Source organism: Acipenser ruthenus, chromosome 10 (genome assembly GCF_902713425.1).
Source record: "Acipenser ruthenus chromosome 10, fAciRut3.2 maternal haplotype, whole genome shotgun sequence".
Classification (NCBI taxonomy): Eukaryota; Metazoa; Chordata; class Actinopteri; order Acipenseriformes; family Acipenseridae; genus Acipenser; species Acipenser ruthenus.
In genome coordinates this window covers 17,272,135-17,284,620 of record NC_081198.1, presented here as the reverse complement: position 1 = coordinate 17,284,620, position 12,486 = coordinate 17,272,135, and the positions used below count along the sequence as shown (strand labels likewise).

The 12,486-nt window shown below is 40.0% G+C and overlaps 1 protein-coding gene across 2 annotated transcripts; it reads left to right on the top strand.

Moving 5' to 3' along the window:
- The first annotated feature begins 1,869 nt into the window (after positions 1-1,869).
- Positions 1,870-12,485, top strand: ctbs (chitobiase, di-N-acetyl-). Of its 2 annotated transcripts, XM_034020093.3 has the most exons (7): positions 1,874-2,154; positions 3,430-3,568; positions 4,032-4,240; positions 4,452-4,623; positions 5,110-5,207; positions 7,878-8,039; positions 11,442-12,485. In XM_034020093.3, exons 1-7 carry the CDS (start codon positions 2,035-2,037, stop codon positions 11,643-11,645), a joined length of 1,104 nt encoding a protein of 367 aa, XP_033875984.2. In that variant the 5' UTR covers positions 1,874-2,034; the 3' UTR covers positions 11,646-12,485. The 2 variants fall into 2 exon arrangements, with proteins under 2 accessions (XP_058887873.1, XP_033875984.2); XM_059031890.1 differs by lacking the exons at positions 7,878-8,039; positions 11,442-12,485 and adding an exon at positions 5,736-7,813 and having other exon boundaries at positions 1,870-2,154.
- The last annotated feature ends 1 nt before the right edge of the window (position 12,486 follows it).

Below are 12,486 nucleotides of genomic sequence, written 5' to 3'. Positions count from 1 at the left end.
TGACCATATAATCTACAAAGGTGTACTGATATTACAGATAAATATTGAATTTCATTCTAAGAAATAACTTCAGAGTCCAACAAGCAGGTCAGACACAGGTAAATAGAAAGAGCCGGTCAGGTTGTTCTGGAATCTCAGTCAGGTCTTGTACTCTGCTGTCTCAGATAACAACAGGTCATGTACTACACATGTGTAGTATTTATCTTCAACAAATAAATGAAATTTTTGAATGCAGCAGCATTTTCACATCTTTTAGTTTTTTTGTCTTTGTTTTCTTTTTTTAGGTAAGTAAAATTGATTACTCGTTATAATTATTAGTTATAACTTTGTTGCAGTTATAAACTCTCGATAAAGTAATGATGAAAAAGTATGTGCTGCAAAAAAAAAAAAAGTATCCTATAATGTGTATTCCATTTTTTTGTGATGAGTAAGAATAATTTCTTTAATTTGATCAGGGTGTAACACGTTCCTGGTGAAGTCGTCTATTGAAACAGACCCACTGGCCTGTTTGTTTTTTGTTTTGTTTTGTTTTGTGTTTCACTGAATCATAAACCTTATTCTTTGATATTTTTCACAGTTGTGTTAAAAATTCTACTACTATTATTATTATTATTATTATTATTATTATTATTATTATTATTATTATTATTATTACTAGATATACTGTATCACAGTTGTGGACTTCTTCCTCCCATTGGGCAAGTGTTGGAAACTACTTGCCAAAGACCAGTTACTGTCTGATTTATATTACTGCACCAGGACAAGTTTCAAATGACCCAGGTGGGCCCATTACTGCTCAGTCCCCATCCCCAGGCTAGTTACCTTTCACCAAGGCAGAACAGTGATACCGCGAGTTTGTGTATTGGCTTGAGTCCCAATAGACAACAATCAGCCAGAAGCCAAATGTTTTGTAATTTGATTTAGAACATGGCCTTCTGCGTGTGACATACCAGTTTCTAGTCATATAGCGCCCTCTATAGTGCAAAAGATACACTACGATGTTAACCAAACATTATTATTGTTATGATGATGATGATGATGATGATGATTATAGATCTTGTAGCGCACGTCTACTAATTAAATGTATAATATACTACACAAGCATTAAGCAGAAGACAAAGTCTGTCATTTCATACGTATAAGCCTATACTATATTACAGATATAGTTATTTGCCGACAACTTAATCTGTACAGCATGTGTTTGTACGGTGTGCGTTTCGATACTAATAGTAGTATAACAATAGCATAGGGTTTCTCCAAGTTATTATAATTAACATAATAGTGACATGCTGGTGTTGATGTTGTCGATATCATGAATACATTTTGTTGATGTACTTGTTGATATCAAGAATTTAATTGTTGAAAAAATAAAACAAATGATATTCCAGTTGTTTGCACACATGAATAATTAGACACAAAACTAGCATATCACTAATAATAATAATAATAATAATAATAATAATAATAATAATAATAATAATAATAATAATAAATCCGATTTGTATAATGATTGTATATGTACGAGTGTTTGGTTAACCTGTTTTGATCTTTTGCACGCTAGAGGGCGTTATGTGACTAGAAACTAGCTTATCATTTAACTGGGTGAAGTGGTCATCATCAGCCATTTGAAAAATATTCAACTTTGACCACTGAATACAAATAAATAAATACATAAATACATCAACTTAATTGAAATGGGCTGTCCTTGCCATAACTCGCTGAAACTGAGTTATAATAAATAGGTGGTGCAGACTTTGTGTAAGGAATACAACTTGAATATCAAATTAACCAAGTATTTAAATAAAGTATGTGCTACATATTGCATTACATTTCAAGTGTTTTTAACAACTTAAAATGTCCTGTCTGACTTGCCATAGTCGAAGGCGGTGACAAAGTCTAACAATGTTGTAATTCCAAGCTTTACACAACGAGGAACGGGGAAGTTCACTGATTTACACGATATGAGAACAAGTCATTTTCGTCTGATTACTGGTGTCCTTTGAACCCGCTAAACTAAGCCTACAGTTAAGTAAGATGGCAGGGTGGTTGGTTGTGCTCCTGACGGCACAGCTGTTATCGTTGGTGTCTTCTTATCCATGTCCTTGTGAGGATCCATCGCTATGCAACCAAATCACCGACGTGAAAAAGTTCGAGGTAAATACATTACTGTATTTTTAGTATTCTGTTACTTGATGTAAGTGAACATCATTCAACCCGATATTTCAGCTATCTCGCATTACACGGAAAACATGTAAAGCAGAAGTATACTTTCGCTTTTATTTTTATTCCAATTGTTATCCTATTAGGCGCAATTTATATTTAGTTTAAACTAGCAGGTTGTTGGTTTGTCCCGTATTCTTTTGAAGAACATCTACTACTGTATATAGCTATAGAAAATAAATAATTTAATTGTACCCCTGAAAGACGTAAAAACAGCTATATAAAACGACCAAGAATGCTATTGTAGGTCTTCTAATTATATATATATATATATATATATATATATATATATATATATATATATATATATATAATCACTTGAGCAAAGTTTTTTGTGAATTGTTGAAATTGTCACAATTTCAAAAAGTTAATTTAATTAGCCCTCGGTTAGATAAACAGATCCTGAAACTGTACAAAATGAATAATTCATATTTAATTGTGTTAAGTTCATTAAGATTCTAGACAAAGAGAAAGAGCTGTGATACATTTCATTGTACTAACTAAACAATAATTAATCAAAAGCTTTCAACTGAAGACCTCAAAGGTCTCTTCTAGGTGAAAGTAGGAAAGAGAGATTCCTACTTTCATCTGAAATCTGAAGAAGAGACCTTTGAGGTCTTGAAAGCTTGTGATTAATTATTGCTCTTGTAGTCCAATAAAATGTATCACAGCTCCTTCTCTTTATCTATCTGTGGACTGATAAGGCTACCATTTAATCTAAACAATAATATATATGGAGCCAGCAGATTGCAAATGCAGTAATTATGTGAAATCTAAACTAAACTGTGCAATGCAGGCAGACATTTATTGAAACATACCTTTACTCTCTATATTGGGCAGGACCACTATGATCCAGTGTGAGACCATCCCCCAAATACATGAATCAGTGTATGACACAATTAATCAAAAAATCTGAGTTTCACTAAAGAACATTCTTAATGTTTATTTTGTGAAATAAGGGAGTCTGTTCAATTGGTCTGGTCAGTAACGAATTTAAATACTGCCACCATTCAAATATTAAATCAGGACCAAACATGTCATTTAACTTTTAAAGACAAGAATATAGTAAAATACCGTTCGAGAGTTGGTTTTGACAAAGTCTTCTTCTTTCAATGATTTTAACAACGGCTGTATTTTATTGACAAATTGAATAGTCCAAATGTTTTTGCTGTGCTTTCAGAAATAATGAAACATTCTTCATTACTGCAGGTGTTCGTGTTTGATGTTGGAGGAAAGCAGTGGAAGTCCTATGACTGGTCAGTGGTAACAACAGTGGCAGCCTTCGGGAAATACGACCCAGAGCTCTTGTGTTTTGCCCATTCTAAAGGAGCACGGCTTGTTTTGAAAGGTAAAGATCACATTTCAAAAGTTTCCCTGGTTTGTAAGCAGTATTTAAAGAAATAGCAGTATTAATATGTCTGTTTTGGAAGTTTGCAATGTTTGCGATTTGGAAGCATTGTAACACTAATACAAAATAATGAAACTCCTATACATGCTTAAGGAATGAGTGGGCAACATACTGTACATTTATGATTAATTACCAATTACCAGCAAAACAAAGCATACTGAAGTGCATACAATGCCCACTAGGGACATTGCTTACCAAGAGATATTAAAACAAAAATACTGACTAGAAGACAGGAATGAGTGTTGGCAGTCCCTATTTTTTAACCCTCCTACATGCTGATAGTGGCAAATTCAAATGGGGAGGTTTATTCTTGAACAATATTTGTCAAAATGAAATCTACAAGCTATTCAACACCCACCCTTTCTGTGTTCTAGTAATGTCCCTCATCCACTTCTATTTTAAGGTGATGTCTCCCTTGATTACATCGTTGACCCGACCAATAGGACAGCTTGGATATCTGGCCAAGTCGACCTGGCGAAAAAGCAGTTCATGGATGGAATCAATATTGACATTGAGCATGAAGTGCAGGATGGGTCCCCAGAATACTATGCTCTGACTGCACTGGTCAAAGAGACTACAGAGGCCTTCCATGAGGAGATCCCAGGCTCCCAGGTAAACCAGTGTAGAAACAGTGGCAACTAAAATAGCACTGTAGTCAATCACAGACACCAAAAACTATTGAAACAAATCAAAATACTGGGCAAGGTACCTGTTTTGTGACTGTAAGACATTCTATGTTTTTTGGGCCTTTGATTGTCCCCCCCCCCCCCACCCCCACCCCCACCCCCATTGTGTTTTTAACAGTAGCATCTTTAACCTTCAGGTGTCGTTTGATGTGGCCTGGTCTCCAAGGTGTATTGATAAGAGGTGCTACGATTACATAACCATAGCTGAATCATGTGACCTTTTGTTTGTGATGTCATACGATGAGCAGAGCCAGATCTGGGGTGACTGCATTGCAATGGCAAATGCGCCATACAACCAAACACTGGCTGGTAAGCAGGAAGAACTGAAGAGCTTAGTGTTGACAGTACACAGGGCCTTGCTCCTAAAAAAGGGATGTGCACCATATTTATACAGGCACTTGTAGTCAGCTGACCTTTATTCTCTTGCTATGGAAAACCTGATTCAAAGCAAAATGAAGAATATCTGTCATCCATCAAGAACAGTTGACCATTCTCTTTCCAAGTTTGTATTCGATATCAAAATTGATATTTAAGTTTTTTCCCCTCTCCATTTCCCTATTCCAAAATAACATGAGATTCTGTAACCTTTAAAATCTGCTGGCTCCATATATATTACTGTTTAGAGCATTTGGAGTTGAAATACCAAAACATCACTCGGAGAATGAGGGAATGAAAGACTACTGGGCAGTTTGTCTCTGTAGCTTGGTAGACAACAGAATAAAACGGGACAGCTTCACTTTACATGGCAAAGCCCCTTTATATTATTTTGCCTAATACTACTTTTGTATTCTTCAGGTTATACTGATTACCTGAAGATGAACATTGACCCTAAAAAGCTTGTGATGGGGGTGCCCTGGTATGGATATGACTATGCTTGTCTGGAATTCACCCAGGTAAAAGAGATGTTTTTTTTTATCAACACAGGTGAATAAGACATTAGCAGAAACATGCATGTAATTGTGTCTTATTAGTTTTACCTCAGCATTTATGATGGAGTGTTTGAAGTTAAAATAGCTTAAGCCATGAATAGGAAAAACATTCCATTATATTAGAATGTCATTGTGCTGCCAGTACAGGGCATTTTTTCTCATGTTCTCAACAGTCAGCATCGTGAAAACACCTGGTAAGTATTTCTAAATACATTAAAACTACCATCAATTAAACTTATGCGTTAACATTAGGCAGTCCAGGATTAGGGCTCACCAGGGTCTGTGAAAACAGCCATTAGTGTGTGACTAAGGGGTGAAGGTGCATTTATCCAATGTGAGTGTGAGTGTGATGGATACCTCCAGCAAGGGTGGTGAACGGTGTGAGGATAACAGTACTACTCTTAAATGTAGTGTTGTGACAGGGCTGGAGAAAAATAAGGTAGTTAACTATTTAAAAGAGGACTGTTGGTCAGTGTGAATGCTGTCTTCCAGGAGGGTGTGTGTACAATCCCCTGGTTTCTTCAGTCAGTGTGGATGCTTGTCTTCCAGGAGGGTGTGTGTACAATCCCCTGGTTTCTTCAGTCAGTGTGGATGCTTGTCTTCCAGGAGGGTGTGTGTACAATCCCCTGGTTTCTTCAGTCAGTGTGAATGCTGTCTTCCAGGAGGGTGTGTGTACAATCCCCTGGTTTCTTCAGTCAGTGTGAATGCTGTCTTCCAGGAGGGTGTGTGTACAATCCCCTGGTTTCTCCAGTCAGTGTGAATGCTGTCTTCCAGGAGGGTGTGTGTACAATCCCCTGGTTTCTTCAGTCAGTGTGGATGCTTATCTTCCAGGAGGGTGTGTGTACAATCCCCTGGTTTCTTCAGTCAGTGTGGATGCTTGTCTTCCAGGAGGGTGTGTGTACAATCCCCTGGTTTCTTCAGTCAGTGTGAATGCTGTCTTCCAGGAGGGTGTGTGTACAATCCCCTGGTTTCTTCAGTCAGTGTGAATGCTGTCTTCCAGGAGGGTGTGTGTACAATCCCCTGGTTTCTCCAGTCAGTGTGAATGCTGTCTTCCAGGAGGGTGTGTGTACAATCCCCTGGTTTCTTCAGTCAGTGTGGATGCTTATCTTCCAGGAGGGTGTGTGTACAATCCCCTGGTTTCTTCAGTCAGTGTGGATGCTTGTCTTCCAGGAGGGTGTGTGTACAATCCCCTGGTTTCTTCAGTCAGTGTGGATGCTTGTCTTCCAGGAGGGTGTGTGTACAATCCCCTGGTTTCTTCAGTCAGTGTGAATGCTGTCTTCCAGGAGGGTGTGTGTACAATCCCCTGGTTTCTTCAGTCAGTGTGAATGCTGTCTTCCAGGAGGGTGTGTGTACAATCCCCTGGTTTCTCCAGTCAGTGTGAATGCTGTCTTCCAGGAGGGTGTGTGTACAATCCCCTGGTTTCTTCAGTCAGTGTGGATGCTTATCTTCCAGGAGGGTGTGTGTACAATCCCCTGGTTTCTTCAGTCAGTGTGAATGCTGTCTTCCAGGAGGGTGTGTGTACAATCCCCTGGTTTCTTCAGTCAGTGTGAATGCTGTCTTCCAGGAGGGTGTGTGTACAATCCCCTGGTTTCTTCAGTCAGTGTGGATGCTTGTCTTCCAGGAGGGTGTGTGTACAATCCCCTGGTTTCTTCAGTCAGTGTGAATGCTGTCTTCCAGGAGGGTGTGTGTACAATCCCCTGGTTTCTTCAGTCAGTGTGGATGCTTGTCTTCCAGGAGGGTGTGTGTACAATCCCCTGGTTTCTCCAGTCAGTGTGAATGCTGTCTTCCAGGAGGGTGTGTGTACAATCCCCTGGTTTCTTCAGTCAGTGTGGATGCTGTCTTCCAGGAGGGTGTGTGTACAATCCCCTGGTTTCTTCAGTCAGTGTGGATGCTTTTCTTCCAGGAGGGTGTGTGTACAATCCCCTGGTTTCTTCAGTCAGTGTGGATGCTGTCTTCCAGGAGGGTGTGTGTACAATCCCCTGGTTTCTTCAGTCAGTGTGGATGCTGTCTTCCAGGAGGGTGTGTGTACAATCCCCTGGTTTCTCCAGTCAGTGTGGATGCTGTCTTCCAGGAGGGTGTGTGTACAATCCCCTGGTTTCTTCAGTCAGTGTGGATGCTGTCTTCCAGGAGGGTGTGTGTACAATCCCCTGGTTTCTTCAGTCAGTGTGAATGCTGTCTTCCAGGAGGGTGTGTGTACAATCCCCTGGTTTCTTCAGTCAGTGTGAATGCTGTCTTCCAGGAGGGTGTGTGTACAATCCCCTGGTTTCTTCAGTCAGTGTGGATGCTGTCTTCCAGGAGGGTGTGTGTACAATCCCCTGGTTTCTCCAGTCAGTGTGGATGCTGTCTTCCAGGAGGGTGTGTGTACAATCCCCTGGTTTCTTCAGTCAGTGTGGATGCTGTCTTCCAGGAGGGTGTGTGTACAATCCCCTGGTTTCTTCAGTCAGTGTGGATGCTTTTCTTCCAGGAGGGTGTGTGTACAATCCCCTGGTTTCTTCAGTCAGTGTGGATGCTGTCTTCCAGGAGGGTGTGTGTACAATCCCCTGGTTTCTTCAGTCAGTGTGGATGCTGTCTTCCAGGAGGGTGTGTGTACAATCCCCAAGGTTTCTTCAGTCAGTGTGGATGCTTTTCTTCCAGGAGGGTGTGTGTACAATCCCCAAGGTTTCGTTCCGGGGTGCCCCATGTAGTGATGCAGCTGGGAAGCAGATCTCATACAACACGATGATGAGGCAAATCAACAGCTCCATCTCTGGAAGACTGTGGGATGATGTACAGAAAGCTCCTTACTACAACTATAAGGTAAGCAATCTTATACTGTGCTGTTTTAACATAACAACATATTTGTAAATGTTATCATGTACAGTGCAACCCTTATAAAAGTTTTGCAATCATTTTGCAGTTTTCCAACATGCTTTTCCATAGTTATACTATACATTTACCATAGTCTACCAGTTATTTAAAAAAAAAAAAAACTCACAGGTAGATAATGTATTTTGAAATGGTTAGGGTGTAAACAGCAAAGTCTTTCTCAGTGTCTTCACAACCCAGTCATGTAATTATATGAATCCAAACATTGAGAAAGACTTCTAGTCAAAACATGTCATTGAATTGGTTTTTCTCTTTACAATCACCTGCTTTTATTGGAGGTGCATGTGCTCTATTCCCTCAGATATATCCCCTAATGTCTAAATACATTCATTATTATTATTATTATTATTATTATTATTATTATTATTATTATTATTATTATTATTTATTTCTTATCCAGTGTGACTTACAGTCGTAAACAAATACATTTCAAGAATCACAGTACAAGTAATAATACAATTAAAAGCAAGATAAATACAATGACTTTGGTTCTAGCAAGTACAAGTATGACAAAATACAATTCAATAATACAGTAGATAACAGTGTCAGTGATAGTAACATCAGGATATAATTAAATACAAAATACTACAGATTAAATAACACTTGACAGATTACAGTAATCTAAATTACAGGATTAAATGCAGTAAAATAGGGGGCAGATAAGAGCAAGTAAAGCGCATTTAAGGAAGGGTGATAAGAGTCCCGGGGGAAAAACAGAGGAGTTCTACAGGTGCTGTCTGAAGAGGTGAGTCTTGAGGAGGTGCCGGAATGCGGTCAGGGACTGGGCAGTCCTGACATCTATAGGAAGGTCATTCCACCACTGCGGGGCGAGGGTGGAGAAGGAGCGGGCTCTGGAGGCAGGGGAGTGTAAAGGAGGTAGAGCCAGTCTTCTAGTGCAGGCGGAGCGGAGAGGTCGAGTGGGGGTGTAGGGAGAGATGAGGGTCTGGAGGTAGCTGGGTGCAGTCTGTTCAAGGCATATGTAGGCTAGTACAAGAGTCTTGAACTGGATGCGAGCGGTGATCGGGAGCCAGTGGAGTGAGCGGAGTAGTGGAGTTGCATGGGAGAAGCGAGGCAGAGAGAACACCAGGCGAGCAGCGGAGTTCTGGATGAGCTGGAGTGGACGCGTGGCGGACACAGGGAGGCCAGCCAGGAGGGAGTTGCAGTAGTCTAGGCAGGAGAGTACCAAGGCCTGGACCAGGAGCTGGGTGGCGTAGTTGGTGAGGAAGGGTCGGATTCTTCGGATGTTGCTCAGGAAGAATCGGCAAGTGCGTGCCAGAGTGGAGATGTGCTTCATGTATTAAGTTTCATTTACTACTTCTAAATGTTGCACTGTTGAGTCTTTAATCGTTATGGATGATTGTAAGAGAACAAAGCTTGACATTTCTATGGATGCGAATGAGTGTCCTCAGTCTGGGTATGAAGTGTCACAGGAGGCCGCTAGCTGTGGAAGCTTGTGAAGCCCTGTATTAATGTGTCCAGATGTCACCAGGTGTTACAGTTTGTAATACAGTGCCTTGCGAAAGTATTCGGCCCCCTTGAACTTTGCGACCTTTTGCCACATTTCAGGCTTCAAACATAAAGATATGAAACTGTAATTTTTTGTGAAGAATCAACAACAAGTGGGACACAATCATGAAGTGGAACGAAATTTATTGGATATTTCAAACTTTTTTAACAAATAAAAAACTGAAAAATTGGGCGTGCAAAATTATTCAGCCCCCTTAAGTTAATACTTTGTAGCGCCACCTTTTGCTGCGATTACAGCTGTAAGTCGCTTGGGGTATGTCTCTATCAGTTTTGCACATTGAGAGACTGAAATTTTTGCCCATTCCTCCTTGCAAAACAGCACGAGCTCAGTGAGGTTGGATGGAGAGCATTTGTGAACAGCAGTTTTCAGTTCTTTCCACAGATTCTCGATTGGATTCAGGTCTGGACTTTGACTTGGCCATTCTAACACCTGGATATGTTTATTTGTGAACCATTCCATTGTAGATTTTGCTTTATGTTTTGGATCATTGTCTTGTTGGAAGACAAATCTCCGTCCCAGTCTCAGGTCTTTTGCAGACTCCATCAGGTTTTCTTCCAGAATGGTCCTGTATTTGGCTCCATCCATCTTCCCATCAATTTTAACCATCTTCCCTGTCCCTGCTGAAGAAAAGCAGGCCCAAACCATGATGCTGCCACCACCATGTTTGACAGTGGGGATGGTGTGTTCAGGGTGATGAGCTGTGTTGCTTTTACGCCAAACATAACGTTTTGCATTGTTGCCAAAAAGTTCGATTTGGGTTTCATCTGACCAGAGCACCTTCTTCCACATGTTTGGTGTGTCTTCCAGGTGGCTTGTGGCAAACTGTAAACGACACTTTTTATGGATATCTTTAAGAAATGGCTTTCTTCTTGCCACTCTTCCATAAAGGCCAGATTTGTGCAGTATACGACTGATTGTTGTCCTATGGACAGAGTCTCCCACCTCAGCTGTAGATCTCTGCAGTTCATCCAGAGTGATCATGGGCCTCTTGGCTGCATCTCTGATCAGTCTTCTCCTTGTATGAGCTGAAAGTTTAGAGGGACGGCCAGGTCTTGGTAGATTTGCAGTGGTCTGATACTCCTTCCATTTCAATATTATCGCTTGCACAGTGCTCCTTGGGATGTTTAAAGCTTGGGAAATCTTTTTGTATCCAAATCCGGCTTTAAACTTCTCCACAACAGTATCTCGGACCTGCCTGGTGTGTTCCTTGTTCTTCATGATGCTCTCTGCGCTTTAAACGGACCTCTGAGACTATCACAGTGCAGGTGCATTTATACGGAGACTTGATTACACACAGGTGGATTCTATTTATCATCATTAGTCATTTAGGTCAACATTGGATCATTCAGAGATCCTCACTGAACTTCTGGAGAGAGTTTGCTGCACTGAAAGTAAAGGGGCTGAATAATTTTGCACGCCCAATTTTTCAGTTTTTTATTTGTTAAAAAAGTTTGAAATATCCAATAAATTTCGTTCCACTTCATGATTGTGTCCCACTTGTTGTTGATTCTTCACAAAAAATTACAGTTTCATATCTTTATGTTTGAAGCCTGAAATGTGGCAAAAGGTCGCAAAGTTCAAGGGGGCCGAATACTTTCGCAAGGCACTGTATAACATGAGAACAGACTTATTACTCTACATTGTGTCTACCTAATAGCCTTTTATTTGCCAGTCTGCAGCCTTATGGGATGAACTTGAGTGATGTCCCTGGGGGCGAGATGATCCCACTCTAATCTCTTTGGCAGAGCAGTGTATGTGTGCACACAGCCTGCTTTTAAATGCAGTGCTTGGATTTATTTCTCCAGGACGATCAAGGACAAATTCATCAGGTGTGGTATGACGACCCGAAGAGCATTTCTCAAAAGGCTGCCTATGTGAAGGAACAAGGCCTGCGTGGTATTGGCATGTGGAACGGCAATCTCCTAGACTACAGTGATGACCCTGTAGCTGAGCTGCAAAGCAAGGAGATGTGGAATGCCCTGAAACCTGGGGCTGTGGGAAAGCTCTGAATGACCAAGTACATCCCAGAGCCTGGGCACTTGTGCAAGTAAATGATGCATTGTCTCATGACAGGATGAATTACTACAAATTGGTTTTATTCTGAATGTCCTTGCCATTAGATTGGACTGGTAAATCTATTAAAAATGTTGATAGGAATCAGGCTTCACCTTACAAGCAGTTGTACATTTTTTGGAAAGTTGTTCTATTTGCACTGTCGTGCTTTTGTTTGTTATTTAAATGATGAGCTGTACACCTAATGAAACAGTCCATTTTAGATCAAGTTATATAACAACTTTTCTATTGATTGTTTACATGTTTTACTTCAAAATTGATTTTAATGTTTACTGGAAATGAGAAAATTGTTAAACTGTTAAATTTTAAAGTAATTTTTTTTCAATTGTTTTTAAAATTGATTTTCACACTGTGGCCCGGATTCACCAAACTTTAAGGATTGATTTAAGGAAGACTTTTTAAAAGTCCCAAGGCCAAACCTTCAGTGTCAGTTTCCAAAGATGTTTAGAAGTGCTTTCAGACACAGCTGTTAAGAATACTAATAAAACCAGTCTATAAAGTTTTCTGAATTTATATTACAAAATATAGAAATGTTCACAGTTTTGTCTTCAATAACCCTTTTTCAAATAAGGAGGAGGAAAGCACACTATCACTCATTGTAGCAGAGGTGTTGAGTTGAGGAGGAATCACACATACATTTACTGATCCATTAAACATTTCTCAAAAAAAATAAAGTATTTACCTGATATACATTTAAAGTATTAGTGCTGAGAGATAATGATTGAAGTTATGATTTGTTTTACCAAATCATCAATAAAATCCATTAATTAAAAGCAC

Bases quoted from the DNA above. Each gene is read 5' to 3' on its own strand.
- ctbs (XM_034020093.3), top strand. From the start codon at position 2,035: ATGGCAGGGTGGTTGGTTGTGCTCCTGACGGCACAGCTGTTATCGTTG. The intron at 3,569-4,031 runs GTAAAGATCACA...TTCTATTTTAAG, and splicing joins AGCACGGCTTGTTTTGAAAG to GTGATGTCTCCCTTGATTAC. The intron at 4,241-4,451 runs GTAAACCAGTGT...TTTAACCTTCAG, and splicing joins AGGAGATCCCAGGCTCCCAG to GTGTCGTTTGATGTGGCCTG.